Source organism: Schistocerca serialis, chromosome 4 (genome assembly GCF_023864345.2).
Source record: "Schistocerca serialis cubense isolate TAMUIC-IGC-003099 chromosome 4, iqSchSeri2.2, whole genome shotgun sequence".
In the NCBI taxonomy this organism is placed as follows: Eukaryota; Metazoa; Arthropoda; class Insecta; order Orthoptera; family Acrididae; genus Schistocerca; species Schistocerca serialis.
This window is the reverse complement of record NC_064641.1, coordinates 77,430,684-77,448,352: the sequence shown is the minus strand read 5'-3', so window position 1 is coordinate 77,448,352 and position 17,669 is coordinate 77,430,684. Positions and strand designations below refer to the sequence as shown.

Here is a 17,669-nt window from a genome sequence, read left to right as displayed (position 1 = left end):
GAAACGAGGCAGCTAATATAGCGGCCAAGGCTGCAGATTCTCTTCTTCGGCCCGCTGTTCGTATGGTTCCCTTTGCTGATCTACACAGCGTTTTATGTCATTGTGTTACTCTTTTATGGCACACACATTGGTCTACATTTCCCAATAATAAATTACGGGATATAAAACCTCTTCCCTTTGCTTGGACATCTTCTTCCTGGCCTCGACATTGAGAGGAGGTAATTTTAACTAGACTCCGGATAGGGCTTTGTCTTTTTAGCCATCGACATCTTTTAAGTTGCGATCCTCCCCTGCTTTGTCCTCACTGCTCTCAGCCGTGGACAGCTACATACCTTTTACTTCAGTGCCCCTATTTTAATCCGCTATGCACCCATTTACAGGTGCCACCTGATATATCTTCCCATGCAGCAGATGACCCGCGCTCAGCAGATCATGTCTTTGAGTTTATCAGTGTCAGTGAGATGACATCGGTCATGTGAAGCACTTTTTTTTGGGGAATACAATCCCCCTTCAATAGTAGTTTTCTAAGGTTTCCTTCCATTTTTAGTTTACCTCCTCCTTGAGTTTTTCTCCCATTGCTGCTGATTTCGCATTCAGTTTTTTATCCTTCCCTAAGCCACAGAATGAGTGCTTATGACCCTAAAAAAAAAAAAAAAAAAAAAAAAAAAAAAGGCAGTGAAGGTTACACTTTGGGGAAGCAATTCATAGTTCAACATATCATTGCTGTTCCACCAGATGCATAACATTATCTTTTTTGGATGCGCACAGGTCTTTGCACAGGCAGTTGCTGCTTCATTTATGCTCAATAAATCCTTTCTTTTCCTTATGTTAGCATAAATACACCACTTCTCCTCACCAGTAATGATACAGGATAGAAATGGTTGGTATTGTTCAAGAGCCAATTGATGATGAGCAGGCAGAGATGCATTTGTGGCCACCTGCTGATTTTTGTGACTTTGGCTTAAGAGCATGCGGTACCCATACACCTGATTTTGAAAACATCCCTATTGCATGCAGATCTGACACGGTGGTGGAATTATCATAGTTCATCACATTTGCCAGTTCTTGAGTGCATGGATGTGTATTGTCATGGATTAATGCCTTTAAATGATCTTCGTCGAACTCCAGAGGTCTTCCTGAAAGAGGAGGGTCACTAATGGTGAAACAATCCTCCTTAAAATGAGAGAGCCATTTTCTTGCCATGCTCTGTCCAGTGGTATTATCCTCATTCAGTCTGCCTCCGTAGTGCAGCGGTACCATTACTGCTTTCCACACAAGGGCGCCTGGGTTCGATTCCTGGCAGGGGACTGGGTGTTGTGTGTGCTTCATCATCATTGACATGCAAGTCGCCGATGTGGCGAGAACTAAACAAGACTTGCAATACGGCAGCTGAACCTCGAAGGTGATATCCCAGCAAATAAATACCATACGATCATTACATTTCATCCTCATTCACGGCACAAATGTTTGTGTCTGTATCAACTACTGTCGCCCCTCTATTGAACTCAGACAGAATAATATGTTCTAATTTCTCCACTTGGCACTCCATTTTCCAGTGTCCACAGTTCCACTCACTATCTCCAAATGACAGTATGTAAACTGAAATAGCGATGGTTAAGTACAAATAAAAAATGACAGTTGATTAATAAATCCATAGTAACCAAAGTACCAACATGCCCTCCCCCTCCCCCCCTCCCCTTTTGCCCAAGCTAAGAAAAACACAAATACAAATAAATATTTTATTTTTCATAAAATTAAAGGAAAATATGTATACAGAACAATATATGTGGAGTACACATCTAGTGAATATTTATCTGAAGAAGCATTATTAAACAACCCAAACTGATAATTAGTATTGAAGCATGCACATACCAGTTACGGATACAGCGTTATAAAGGTATTTCTAGCTTATTTCTGACAAATACACTTTTGGAATACTACTTCATCATATATGATTGAATTTTGAATTGATGATGCTATGCATTTTGCTATTAGAAACAGTATAGTAGGGGGTGGGGAAGGTTATTTTCGGGGGCAAAATTGCTTTTTCTGTACAAATCTGGTTTCACCATTTTGACATATTTTAACCATGGAACTTTTATTTGAAGTTTTTATTTTAAATCTGTTACTGTTTCAATGATATTCATTCATAAATATTGAACCCATTTTTTCAAGGGCTTGTTTCACCTCCTTAATGGCCTTATGGACTCATATAAAAATATATGTATCTCTTATTTTCCTTTACACTACAATATATTCAAACCTGAAGTGTATCCTTGAATAAGTTTACTTGTGAGTCAGAGAAGATGGATATGTGAGAATGTTATATCATCAGTACTGTGTATATGTGTAGGTGAATAACAGTCCAAGTGCAAACAAGTTTTTTGTGAAAGTGATAATAATCCTGCAACTGTAGCTCAGTAATAGTGTTGTTGCAGAATGTGCACTTTTTGAAACACATTTTAATGTAAATTCATTGAAATGTATTAAATTTAGGACTAATTGCTAGTCATTTGGGAAGGACAGAGTAGCTCCTCCCTCATATATCTAGCCTTCAACAAAGCCAGTGAATTGAACAGCAGTCTCTAAGATAGAGACGCAACGGTAGAACTCCTCCACTTACCTGAAATAGTACCTCAGCATTATTTATTTAAGATACTCTGGGCATGCCATGAAATTGCATATTTGTCTTTATAGCTTAATAGATGTGAATGAAGGTCTAGTGGATGGTGGATGAGGTTTCAGAGAGGAAAAGATATTCTACCACTGTGAAACCTATGATAATGGTATAATAGCTTGTCTGAAATAATTTAATCATTATGTATGCACATTTGTTTGTTGTCAGATTATGTATCATTTTAATGGCTATTTATTATAAATGAAATTGTGAAAGTGATGATAATCATGCAACTGCAGCTCAATAATAGTGTTGTTGTAGAATGTGCCTACATTTAAAGCACATTTTAACATAAATTCATTGAAATGTATTAAATTTAGGACTAATTGCTAATCATTTGGGGAGGGCAGAGTAGCTCCTTCCTCATATATCTAGCCTTCAACAAAGCCAGTGAATTGAACAGCAGTGTCTAGAATAGAGACACGGCACTAGAATTCCTCCACTTACCTGAAATAGTACCTCAGCATTATTTATTTAAGATACTCTGGGCATGCCATGAAATTGAATATTTGTCGTTATAGCTTAATAGATGTGAATGAAGGTCTAGTGGATGAGGTTTCAGAGAGGAAAACATATTCTACCACTGTGAAACCTATGATAACGGTGTAATAGCTTGTCCAACATAATTAAATTATTATGCATGCTCATTTGTTTGTTGTGAGATTATGTATCATTTTAATAGCTATTTATTATAAGTGAAATTGTGAAAGTGGTAATAATCATGGAACTGCAGCTCAATAATAGTGTTGTTGCAGAATGTGCTTACATTTACAGTACATTTTAACATAAATCATTGAAATGTATTATATTTAGGACTAATTGCTAATCATTTGGGAAGTACAGAGTAGCTCCTTCCTCATATATCTAGCCTTCAACAAAGCCAGTGAATTGAACAGCAGTGTCTAGAATAGAGACATGGCAGTAGAATTCCTCCACTTACCTGAAGTAGTACCTCAGCATTATTTATTTAAGATACTCTGGGCATGCCATGAAATTGCATATTTGTCTTTATAGCTTAATAGATGTGAATGAAGGTCTAGTGGATGAGGTTTCAGAGAGGGAAAGATATTCTACCACTGTGAAACCTATGAGAACGGTATAAATGCTTGTCCAAAATAGTTAAATTATTATGCATGCACATATGTTTGTCGTAAGATTGTGTATCATTTTAGTAGCTATTTATTATAAATAAGGCAGTTTATAAAGTTGTTGACACCTTGGGAGAAGAAATGCCTGGCCACCAAGATGTATTATGTATGTGTTATTAAACTGTTCTGAAATGTGTTGTACATGTAAATATACCTGTTTTACCATCTAAATTGTGTGAAACATAAAAATAAAATACTTGGATATCGCTGTGAAAAATGAAATAAATATCACTCATGTACAAAAATGTGCAGTATCATGGAAGCAAATTAAAACTGTGTTTTTTTTTAATACACTACAGACTTAGACAGAGGCGTACAGCAAAGGCTTGCTGGAATCTTATGTTAAAGTTGTGTTGATGTTGAGAATTGTTTTGTTATTTAACCTTATCTGGAGACTATGAGCATTGATAGTTTTACTAATCTAGTGATCCACATTTTGTATTGTTTTTTTTCTGCCTGAGCTCGTTGTTTTGCATTGATCAAAATGTTGAAATGTTGTTTGTTCTCTCTGTGTTTAGGCTAAACATCTATGTAGTGAATGAGCCCGTCCTCCCCCCTCCCCCCCAACCCCATGCCACACTGAGAACATTGCATCCAGCTTTGATTGATTTTCATGTTCATCATGTGCGCAGTGAAGTGTATATAGTTACCGAGAATCAATTATGTAAAATAGATGTCTGAAATGTACTGCATGTGTTTAATTCTAATTTCTATGTTTACGTGATGTTTTCAGGCATAACACAAGATTTAAATGACTTTCCTTCAGTTTTGGCTTCACGCAGATTGCCTTTCTCGGATACTGTGCGTGAATTTCCAGCTTCTCACTCTGTTTGTGAAGGTGATATAGATTCATTTTCATATTTGTCACCAAACTTCAGTAATCAGAGCCATCAAGAAGCCCCATATCAAAGTAAGCACTGGACATTTTACTGTTTGGACTTTGACCTTTTTTGTCCCATACACAACAAAATATTCAGGGGACCTTGTAGCCCTCAGTTTAAAATAATTGCATTTTTAAAGTACTAAATGCTAGTATTGTAGTTCTTAAGAGTTTTGAGTATTTATTGCAAGCAGTAATTTCAATTCAAGTATGAATGTTTTATAAAGACTACACATGTTTTCATTGCAGATGATGGGTGAGTATGAGACCACTATTTTTAATCATCATAAAATGGAGTTTCATAATGGAATAATGCAGTAATGATAGAAACTGGTTTAAACATATACAGTAAATGTGAATATACACACAAATTAAAGGTGGCATGAATGTTAGGTTTTTGGCATCAGTGTATTTCATGCAGTAAAATAGCGGGAAGAGTTTTAGGAACAAGTCTGTTGTAGCAGTTAAGTAGTAAAAGGTACCCAACATCCCTGATCAGTGAAAACACATTAGGGTGAACAGTACTCAAAACTAAAATTCTGATATCATATGAAAACCCAAAAAGGTGGTAGTTGTAGAAAGAGAGTGGTAAAGAAGTCAGTAGTAATGAAAGGACAGATTGAAATTAGAAGCAAAGATCGGGTAAATATGGGAGAAATGAAGAAACCTGTGAAGCAGATAACAATCAAAGGAAATTAACAGTAAGAATAGCTGTGAAATACATAAGAAAGATCAAATGGGAATTTAGTAAATAAATAAATGTGCAGTTGAAAGATGCTGCAGTACTGAGTTACGATAAAAATTGAATGGAAGTAGGCAAGAAGATTAAGTAGTTTTTAAGTTGAAAACGGGTGAGATGAAGGAAACCTGGCCTACTGCTGCCCGCAGATAAACACCTCCTTCTGCGGGTCTACCCATGCCATGAGCTGTGTGCATCCTCCACACTATTTCACTCCACTACCCTCACCAACAGCCTGTCTGCCTCCAATGTGATGTCCACAGGTAGGGTTACTAAATTACCCCCCCCCCCAAAAAAAAAAAAAAAAAAAAAAAAAAAAAAAAAAAAAAAAAAAAAAAAAGGTCACATAGGGCTGAAAATGACCAAACTTGGGTTGCAATCTCTGGCGCAGAACTGGAGAGGCCTCAGGAGAACCTGAAATTGAATCAACCACCAAAGAAGGCAATGCGCTTGGTGATAGATCCATGGGAATGGCAGAAAGGCACAGAGGTTGCAACAATGGGTGTCCACCGGCAACAGTACAGGTGATACCACCTCCGTTGGTGCAGGGTGGGTGGATCAAAATCCATTGAGTTCCCCATTGACAGGGTAAGTATGGGCCTCACTGGGGGCTGCTGCTGCTGCTCCAGATGATAGGAGGACAGTGGAGCACAGGAAGGGGATGGCAGTGGGGAAACATGCTGTTGCAGTTGGGAGCCATTACCCGTAACAACATCATGACCCAACCTGCTGCCCAGGGCAGACCAGCAATAGCTGATTTGCATTACAGGTCAGCTGCTTCCTACCAACATCCATCACAACCAACAGCTGACTCTTGTACTCACCATGACACCCTGATGCTGGCAGAAAGACTGGCCCTAAGATGTAGCCCGGGGAGATGGCACTCCACAATGCAGTGGTAGGTGACTCGTGCAACAAATCCAGGGCACCCTGCAGCTGGTGCCCTTGCAAACATTCTGCCGGGTGGCACCTGTTTCCTGGAATTTCTCCAACAATGCATTGTCACCTGGACATCTTCATTTAGGTCTTAAATGTATGCTCTGAAGTGCTCCAACTCTGAGTTAGAAGCTAGGCGACACAGAGCGGTAGTCAGATGCTGCATACCACTGCAAACACAAAAGTCCTCAAACTCCCATAATACATACTGCCAGCTGTTGTCAGATACCAATATCCTGTGGAATCCCTCAGTGGCAAAAATAACCGACGATGCCTGAACCATTGCAGTCAACAACATGGAGGACAACTTGACAAAGTATGGGAAAATGGGATAATACCTTGACCACGAACAACCACATGTGCCCAAAAAGGGGCTGGAAAAGTCAAAGTGCACCCTGCGCCAAGGGTGATCTTGGACTGGCCAAGGAGAGAATTGGCACAGCAATGCAGCCTGATTATGTTCACAAGCCATGCAAGAATGCACCAGATGTTTGATATTGCACGATGCATGCATCATCTGGAGTATGCAAGGATGAAATGCTGCGGGAACTACTTCATGACAGCATTGTTCCTCTGTGGCAAGCATAAGAGATCCCTCTGTACAATGTTAAGCCGATCACATAGATGGAAAAACATACACCACACCTGCTCCGCACCTGAAGAGATGTGCTGGAAGGTCAGCAGCTATAGCGATCATGACTTCACATGCATCAGTGGAAAGTCCAACCGGGTTTGCTGCAAGACATCACCCAGCACAAACAGAAAAGAGCCTCCTGCCGATCAAACTCTGAATCAGACCCTACCAGTAGTGCAATAGTGCACCAGCGTTGGCATGCTGGGTAATGGAGCAGTAATAAATATTATAAAAATAGTTGCAAGTGGGTCCACTACTGCAACCAGTGGGCAAGGCTATCCAGCAGCTTGGAACAAGGGCAAAATAAGGAAACCAATGGCTTGGGGTTGGTAATGAGGAGATATGCATCTTTGATATGTAAGGAATGGGCTGTTTGATGCCGTTCGGATTCCACTGGGACAGGATGGCACCAATGCCATACTGGGACATGTCAGAGCCCAGAGTTAAAGGTTTACCCAGCATAAAGGAAGACAGCCAGAAGGCAGAGCACAAATGCTACTTGAGAGACTGAAAATCCTGTTGACAATCGGCAGACGAGAAAAACTTAATGGTCTTCTGGTGTAGCCAGTTAAGAGGCGGCAGAAGTGTGTAGCCTGGGGATTGATTGGAGCATAATACGAAATCTTGCGCTAAAAAGGCTGGAGCTCCTTCAGGTTCTTGAGCTGTAGGTTGACAATGGCCTTGATGTAATCATCAGTGGGGACCAGGGTGATTTTTACTAAGTACATAAACCAACAAATGCGCCTTCATGGAGAGAAAACTGAACTTCTGCAGCTTGCAGCAGAGGGCATTCTCCAGGAGGCATTGAAAAACTGTCTGGTTTCATAAATTCTCCTTCTGAGTATGGCCCATTACCTGAATGTCATCAAGGTTTTTGATGCAACATGGAATGCCCTGAATCGGGAACACTTTCCATTATATATTGCACAAGAACTAAACATTGTACAGATGTCATACATATTGCATTTTGAAAAGAAACTCTGAAAGTTTTTTTTACAAACATTCAATACGTGAGCCATGAGTGAGCGGGCAGATGTCAGTATGGTGATTGAATTCTTGCCATACCTGTCCCAGCATGGCATCGTCGACTGTGGCGGTCGCTTCCCGTAATCTCTACCAGAGTTCTGCTACATCATGTGGTAGAGGCGGTACATACACCAGATCTTTAATGTGTCCGCGCAGAAAACGTCACATGGAGTGAGATCTGGAGATCGGGGAGGCCATTTCATGAAACAGCTGTCCCCTTCTGTAGCACAGCCATGTTTGCGACTAGCACTGACTATTGGAAAATTACCAAACTACGTTGTGGCGGTATACATGAAAAAAAGCTTTCATATGTATGATATATGTACAATGTTTCATTCTTGTGTAATAAACAATTGAAAGTGTTTCCAGACTTCATGTACACCCTGTACTGTTGGTAAATTCCCAGTGCAGATGAGATTCTAAAAGGCAAGCAGCTAAACTGATAAAGCCCAAAGGGGATGGGGGATGTTGAGGACCAGGAAAATCAGAAACTGCATCCAATGTCAGCTCCAGGTATGCATCACACAAGTTAATGTGGGAAAAATACTGACCTTCCGACAACATTGCCAAAAACTCTGCCTGCCACACACATTGCACATTGACCATCTGCTTAAAATCACTGCAAAGGTGCATGGTGCCATCGATCTTATAAATCCCCATCAGAGGGGTGGCCCACTGACTCAACGAAATGGGAGAAATGACACACTGACCCTGCCAATGCTGGAACTCAACCTTTACCTTAATGTGCATAGTGAAGGGAATGGGACGAGGGTGACAAAATTTGTGGACTGCCAATCGCTTAAGAGAAACGTGCCTCGAAATGTCCAGTTCAGGCCAAGGTATTTCAAGCAATGGGCTATAGGACAACAATAACAAGTCAAAATCGTGAAAAGGAATGGACTGACACTAAATGCACTTTGTCAGTGATCTGGAAGCAAAAAATAGAAAATGCATTGAGCCGAAAGATATTCTGTGCCAGTGGTGAATTGACCACTAAAAAGATGAGTTGCTGTTTCACACTCTTATAATGCGTGGAGATGGAGAATTGCCCCTGCAAAGGAATTCCCTGTGTACTATAAGACACAACCAGATGGAGCAGGTGTTGCAACTGTAGGCACCCCAAGATCCTGTACATATTTATGTTAATTGTGCTGAATGTTGCTACTGTGTCTACCGGAAATTAAACTGGCCACATATCCGTTACCAACATCAGCAAAATATGCCAGAGTTACATGTGTGGGACATTGGTGGCAGTGCCAGAGTCAAGTAGAAACATCAGAACGTCTGACAACTGAGTTATGGCCCATCAACTGTCACAAAGAATTGCAAAATGTCATATCACCACCATACCTTAGACGTAACCTCCACATGCGGGCAGTCACCTCGAACGTGCAGCAAATGACAATCAGGGAGGACTGCTGTCTTACACAACAAATGGAAGGAGAATGACACCGAGGACCCAAGAAACATCACTGGCAGGAATTATGATGTGCGAACCTGCTGAGCTAAGCACAAGCAAAGATGGGCAGCACTGCAATGCCACTGCATAGGCATCATTAACGGCAGCAACACATGGTGACTTACCCTGAGGCAAGACCAGCAGGGGTATCCCTTGGGACACTGGGGGCCGTTTACCATGCAAACCCAATTGAGCCACCTGCCAATTATCAGAAAGGATGCCCACTGCTGTACAGTCATGAAATTCTACGAGTTGGGCAACTGCTGTACAGTCATGCAGTTCTGCAAGTTGGGCAACATTGGGTAAAGATGGGTCAGGCAAGGTCAATGCTGTACTCTGAACCTCATGATCAGGAGCTAACCTGACAATCACTTCTCAAATTAGTGAGTCTGCATAAGAGGTAGCATATTGGGGACACCCAAAACTACACTTGCTTGGAGTCTCTGCAAATCGGTGATCCAGGCCACACACGACTGCGCTGGGCACTTATGGTGCTGGTTAAACAGTAACTGTGCTGCCACCACATGGGTTTGATGTCCACAATACAGCACAGGTAAATGACAAAGCTTATCACTGGGAAGTTTCTTGTACGCAGTGGAGGGCTTCAAATTTTGTACAACTTTGTGTAAACCTGTGCTTCTGGACAACAAGGCAACCTTATCAACTGGATCAACAATACATCTTAGCTGGCAGTGCAGCAAGAATTGGCTCAGTTAATTTTCCCACCTTTCAGTCAACTCATGAAAACTGGCAAACAGCTTCATAGGTGGTAGAAGTGGCACAGAAAACAGAACTGTGGGTGCCTGTTCCTCAACAGCAAGGCAAGGGCATAAAGCAGGTTCGCATTCTGGTTAATCAGCATCTGCATGTTCACCTGTCGATGCTGCTGCTTCTTCTTCTTCTTCTTCTTATTCTGTTAGGCACAATTGATCCTGCCAGCATTGCAGAAATGCTTTGTCCATGGTTGCCCAAATGAACACTAGGAAAAGGGGAAAGATGTTGGCATTTTACTATTAACACAGGTATGAAGCAGGGGAAAATGCTGCTTCACTGCATGGTCAGCACAGATGCTTCATGGACTGACAGTGGTTCAGTGATAGCCGAGGAACAAAACTACATGAGAGGGAAATGAACTCACCACAGGAGTCAGTCTACGGGAAGCAGAGAGTATGAACCCACATAGGCAATCACAGAAAGAATCCAGCACCATCTGGTGTGGACACCTGATGGCTAAACACTTGTCACAACACGCAAGATGAGGTCCACAGTGGTTGAACTCCAAGTAAGCCCTAGCCTGCCCATCCTGCTGCTGATTACAGGTAAAGTCTTCCGCCAGCAGGTGTGCCCAAACCACGTGTTGTGGGTGCCCTCCATGGCAGCTTTCAACACTGTTCCCCTGCACTATCCACACCAACTCATCTGCTTCCATCATGATGTCTGCTGGTGGAGATCATAAAGTGGCCATGCCATTGCTCTGTTAAGCAGAGTTGGAGTTTGTGTTGCACTGGTGTTGTGGGCTCATCTATGAGGGCATATGATCATCTGAGTTATGCTTGTGCACCATCAATACTCTCACAGATTTCACTCATTAGATGTAACATTGCACATGCTACTTCTTCCATCATAACTCATTTCCATATAATAATTCATTTTCCCTTTGAGATTTTGTCATTTAGCAATCAATGTAGGAACTTGTTTATGGTAGAGGACTGCAGCACCATTACCCCTTTCAATTATTGAACAAACACAAGGATGGCCGACATAGTGTTTAGCGTACCTGAGATTGTAAAACAGTTAAGATTCTTAGATGCCAGGAAGGCATTTGGCCAAGATAGTATCCCCATAAGATGTTATGTAGACTATGCTACAAATATAGCACCATTCTTATCCATCATCTATCAGCTCATCTGCTGAAACCAGCATGGTTTCAGGAAGCAGTGGTCATGCGAGACACAGCTGGCCCTCTTTGTGCATGATACACAACAGGCTCTAGATACTGGCTCCCAGGTTGATGCCATATTCCTTGACTTTCGAAAGGCATTCAACTCAGTTCTGCACTGTCGCTTTCTCCAAAAAGTGCACGTTTATGGTTTATCCTATGACATATGCAGTTGGATAGAAAGTTTTCTAACAGTCAAACAGCCATATGTTGTCCTGAATGGGGAGACTTGAACAGAAACAAGTGTAACATCAGGTGTGACCCAGGGCAGTCTACAGGAAAGTAGTATCACATGAAGGTTGTGAACAAATCAATGAGGATTTGCAGAAAATAAATGCGTGGTGTAATGACTGGCAGTTATCTCTCAATATTAGTAAGTGTAACCTATTGTGTATAACAAAGCAAAATTCCCCATTAATGTACGAGTACAAAATAAATGCCCAGTCTTTGGAAGCGGTAGCATCTGTCAAGTATCTGGGTGCGACTATTCGAAATGATCTCAAATGAAATGATCAGATTACTCAAGTAACAGGTCAGGTGAACTCTAGATTTCGGTTTATTGGTAGAATCCTGAAGTGATGTAGTCCTTCAACAAAAGAAATTGCTTACAATACTTTAGTTTGTCCAGTCTCAGACTATTGTTCATCTGTATGGGACCCTTACCAGTTGGTCTGATTCAAGAGATTGAGAAGGTCCAAAGAAGAGCAGCAAGATTCATGACTGGTCCATTTAGCCATCACAAGAGCATTACAAATCTCATAGAAAATTTGAAGTGGGACATACTTGCAGATAGACGACGCGCTAAATGGAAGGGGCTGCTCACTAAATTCCAAAATCAGATCTTTGCTGAGGATGTAGAGCAGGCTGTTCCAACCGAGCTCCAGGGAGCCGGAGCGCTCCAGAGCGCTCACTGCGGCAGCTCAGAGCCCGCGTGGAGGGGGAAAGCTAACTCACTGCCCCCTGGCCGCATGCAGCTGTAATAATCCGTGCTCAATGACAGCTATGACTAGCTGCGGGAGCCCTGTACCTCTGTTGGAGGATACCTTTCTATTCATTGAGAGGCATGGTCGACCGCAGTGTTTTGTATGTCATAAAGTATTTAATTCTGCGAAGAGGTACAATATACAGAATTAAGTACAGTCAGGTTGAAGGCGTTACACGCAGAGAACTGGTAGCCAGGCTTAAGAACGACATACCAGTAGACGTATGTTTAAAAACGGATTCGTAATACGGAGGGTATCAAAACATGCAACATAGTTCGTGTTCTGTAGTGCACCAATAGGCAATGTGTGCTGAAACAGTAGAGCTAGGTGGCGTAATGAAAGATGTCGTGGGCGTGAAGTGTGTGAATTTTGTGCGTCGTCAAAGGATTCCTGAAAGATGTGGAAGCGGAGTATGGGGATATATCTTACCACAGTACAGTTCGTTGGCTGAGTCGTGGAAAAGTTCTTGATGTTTTCTTTGCCATTAGTGAGGAAATACCCCTTTTCTAGAAATGAAAGGGGAAGAAATGCGTTGTCTGAAAGATATAAAATGGATATCAGACCTGGCGTTCCTAGCTGACATAACTATGCATCTGAATAATTTAAATCTGTCATTGCAGGGCAAAGGGCAGCTAATCGTTGACATGCACAACCAGATCAAAGTGTTCATGGAAAAGTTACGTTTATTTGAGAGGCAGATGAGTAATGGACATCTAACGTTCTTCAATCATCTTGCTTCTTTAAAACTACCTGAAGGTACTACTTTCGGCGATTACCAAGCAAACTTAAAGCAGCTCATCACGTCATTTGAAACACGATTCCGAGACCTCACTAGTTTGGAAATGGAACTTAAGGTGTTCAGCACTCCTTTTTCAGTTTCCACCGATGACTTATCATCGTCACTTCAATTGGAGATTATTGATTTGCAAAATTCAACTTTGTTGAAAGAGAGGTACTACAACACGTTGTATTTGTCACGATGGTAGTGTTCATTACAGAAAAAACATTTCCCAAACTTCACAACAATGCCGCTCAGATCATGTGCATGTTCGGATCTACGTTTTGATGTGAGCAGCTTTTCTGAGCAATGAAAACAGTTATGAAGTAAGGAACGATCGCTTCTTCAGGATGCAACAATGAAGGCCATCCTCCGCATTAACGCTGCGAACACTTTGACGCCTGATATTTCCGATCTTGCAATGAAAAGAAAATTTCAAACTACAGAGGCCCAATAAATTTAGTATGCAATTTCTTGTAAAACATTTGTTTCTTATTTATTTCCCGAAGATCATATTTTCTGGTATAGCACGTCACCACGTCTTAGCAGCTAAGAGTGTGAGGTTGTCGATCTTGTAAGACGCAGCTGGCACATCAAAACGCTTGCCTTGCCGCCTGCCTCAGCCAGCCGTGCCACGTGCCAGCGTGCCGGCCCACTTGACTGGTCACAGCGAGCGACACGGCTCCCTGGAGCAGGGAGCGCTCCGCGGCTCACAACGGAGCCCACGAGCTGGAACAGCGTGATGTAGAGCATATATTATTACCACCAACTTTCAAATCACACAATGATCGCCATTGCAAGATAAGGGAGATTAGATCTCGTACTGAGGCATTCAGACGGTCGTTTTTCCCTCGCGCGATCCGCAAGTGGAACAGGGGGGGGATATTACTTTGGCACGAATAGTGCCCTCCGCCACACACCACTTGGTGGCTTGTGGAGTATGTATGTAGATGTAGATGTAGAACTTAACACATGATATTCAACGGCAGTCTCAAGTAAGAAGTATAGTAAATAAAAATGGCACAGATTCTGATGCAGTGTTCTAGTACGAACAACATTACCTTCGATACTGTGTTGTTACAGGGTTGTAATCATTCTCAATTTCCTGTCACAGCTGTAGTCCCAGCAAATTTGTTACAGAAGGAGTGTGACTGGTAAGCTGATGATGTTAACTCTGGTTGTGATTGATGTGATCCATTGTGAACTAAATTATGTTTGAGATGAAATTATTTTCCATTACTTGAGCTGAAGTACTTGAAGTACTTTGGTTATGCTTTCATCATCTACGTCTTGTATGTAGTGTAGTTATAAACAATCTGGAAAGCCTGTAAGGTTGTTGCAGGGTAGGTTGTGCTGAGAAATAATTGTCAAGAAAAAAGTTTGATACATAGCACTTTTTCCCAGTTAATTAGCATTGATGTTAGTCAATGAGGCCATTGTGTTCAAAGATTCGAGCAGCCCACGAGAGATGGTGTCACCAGACATGTTCTTTGTTTGCTATTTTACAACCAAACAAGGGACACTATCATCTACACTATGAGAACAACTGACACTAATTGCGTCTGGCGGGCTGTGTAAATTTGCACATGCAATGGCCTGATTGCCTAACTTCAATGTTAGTTAACTCAAAAATGATGCAAGATATCAATTTTTTTCTTAACAGTTATTTCTCAGCACAACTTACCCTACAGCACACTTACAAGCTTTTCAGACTGTTTCTGACCACCCTGTATATTGTCTCTACAAAGCCTGTTATCATAGCATGTGTCATCATTGAATCAATGAGAAATATACCAGGGATACTAGAAGTGAATTCCCAGAGGTGGTCTGGACTGCATGAGGAAGGCATATGAACACACACTACTGTGCATGCTGCAGGGGTGCCCTCATGCTGATGACAAAGTTGGTGTGCCCACACACTAGCAGGGACCTTTTCATGTACAATGACAGTGGTGGTGTGATTTATCCTTGTGTCATACATAGCTTATTTGTATATGACATTGTTTGAGTGTACACCTTTATTCGTAATTTTAATAACTCTTTTTGTTGTCTTTATGTGATTTCTGAAAGTGCCATCCACATTTAAATTATCTCCTGACTATTTGCTGGTGGCTTGCTTAACATTTTGCCTCATTTAAATTTTAGAATTTTAACTGGTTTTCCTTCTGAGTAACTTTTATAACATTGTGTTGTATAAATATTATAAACTGCGCAATATACCACATACATTTTGCAACTATTCTGTGGATAAGTTGATCAATTTAAAATATATATATATTATCTTGCGTTTAGCTCTTATCACACCTATGTCAGGCTGATCCAACTTCTAACAAAATCAATTTTGTGCAGATTAACAGATGTAGTCCTTCAATGTCTAATGCCTCAAATGCACGAGATTCATGAATGTTGTGATGGTTACTACCAGCTTGGTGTCAATATTCGCTGCGCGGAGAATTGAATCTTGTGCATATGCTGCAACAAGTTATTAAAATATTGTAGAAAAAAATAATATAATCTTCTGCACCACTTAGAGCAACTTGAATCACTCTTTCAACCTCTTTAACATTCAGAAAGGAACATCCAGGCTGAAATAATGACAATATTATGAAAAAAATGGATTGTTACACACCATATAGTGGAGATATTGAGTCACAGACAGCCACATTGGTAAACAAGTAAGTTTTCAGCCAAAAGGCCTTCTTCTGAAGTAGACAAAGTAAACACACATTCATGCAAACATGACACACACACACACACACACACACACACACACACACATGAACGCAGACTGTGAGAAACAGCACATAATAGGAGAAGCAATCTGAGTTGTGGGGGCTGGGATGATTAGGGGAGGGCAAGGGGATGGTAAAGGTGAAGAGAGAATAGGGTAGCTAGTTGCAGTCGTAGGATAGGTGCAGGGCAGGGGGTCAGAAAAGGAGAGGAATAAAAAGAATGTGGGTGCATTGGTGGAATTGTGTAGTGAGGGAAGGGTATAGGTGAGTGAAGGACTGTGAGTAATGAAGGTTGAGGCCAGGAGAGTTCTAGGAGCATAGGATAGATTGCAGGGTGAGTTCCTAACTGTGCAGTTCAGAAAAGCTGGTGTTGGTGGGAAGCATACAGATGGTGCAGCCAAGTTGGTGTTGGTGGGAAGCATACAGATGGTGCAGCCTGTGAAGTAGTCACTGAAATAAAGAATGGTGTGGTGGGCAGCATGCTCAGCAACTGGGTGGTCGAGCTGTTTCTTGGCCACAGTTTATAGATGGCCATTCATACAGACAGGCACCACGGAGGTTGCAGCTTAGCACGTAGCTCACACCACTGCTTTCACAGGTAGCCTTGCCTTTGATGGGCTAGGTGATGCTTGTGACAGGACTGGAGTAGGTGGAGGTGATGGTGGGAGGATATATGGGATGGGTGTTGGGTCTAGGTCTGTTACAGGGATGTAAGCCATGAGGCAAGGGATTGTTAGCAGGGGTAGCATAAGGATGGATGAGGATGTTCTGGAAACCCTGGCAGAGAATGTGTTTCAGTTGATTGAGTCATGAGTTTTACTGACTCTTGAGGGGAGTGCTCCTTTGTGGCCAGATGGTGGGCTGCTCTCATAGACCAACACCATCAGCCTATTAACTACAATACCCTCCTACATAGAAGACACCAACCATTTCCTCTACTGAATCTACACAGCTCCTGTAGCTTTACCTTGTAGTGCTCTACTTGTTACCTATGATGCCAGTTCCTTTTACAGTAATATCCACAATGGCCATGATCTTGCCACTATTGAACAGTACATATTCCAATGCCTGACAGGTTCCATACCTACAGCTTCTTTCATGGTCACCATGACCAACTATATCCTCAACCAAAATTACTGCACCTTTTAAAGCACCACCTAAAAACAAATCCATGGTACAGCAGTGGGCACCCACATGTCACCATCCTATGCCAACCTATTCATGGATGTCTAGAGGAATCCTTCCTAACCACCAAGAATCTAAACCCCTCATATGGTTCAGATTCACTGATAACATCTTCCTGATCTGGATCAATAGTGAGGAAATGCTATCCATATTCCTCCAGAATCTCAACACCTTCACCTGGTCCTTCTTAAACAAACAAGCCACCTTCCTCGATGTTGATCTTGACCTCAAAAATGGCTACATCGGTACCTCTGTCCATATCAGATCTACCAACCACCAGCAATACCTCCATTTTGACAGCTGCCACACATTCCTTACTAATAAGTTCCTTCCCTACAACCTAGTCACCTGTATCTGTTGCATCTATAGTGATGAACAGTCCTCTTGAAATATACCAAGGGTCTCACAGAGGCATTCACAGAACAAAATTACCCTTTCAACCTGATACAGAAACTAATCTCCCATGCCTTATTTCTTGAGTCAACCACCACCTCCAAAAGTCCCACCATCCAGCGACAAAGGAGAATTCCTCTTGTGACTCAGTACCACCAAA

General features: G+C 41.7%; 1 protein-coding gene across 8 annotated transcripts in view; it reads left to right on the top strand.

Moving 5' to 3' along the window:
• LOC126475335 (longitudinals lacking protein-like) overlaps positions 1–17,669 on the top strand; it is a 439,557-nt gene that overhangs the window by 110,378 nt on the left and 311,510 nt on the right. For 4 of the 8 annotated variants that reach the window (XM_050103133.1, XM_050103132.1, XM_050103125.1 and 1 more), the window contains exon 5: positions 4,559–4,735. The exons of the other annotated variants lie outside the window; for them this stretch is intronic. In XM_050103133.1, the coding sequence (XP_049959090.1) occupies positions 4,559–4,735 (177 nt within the window). The remainder of the gene's footprint in view (positions 1–4,558; positions 4,736–17,669) is intronic. 8 annotated transcript variants of the gene reach the window in all.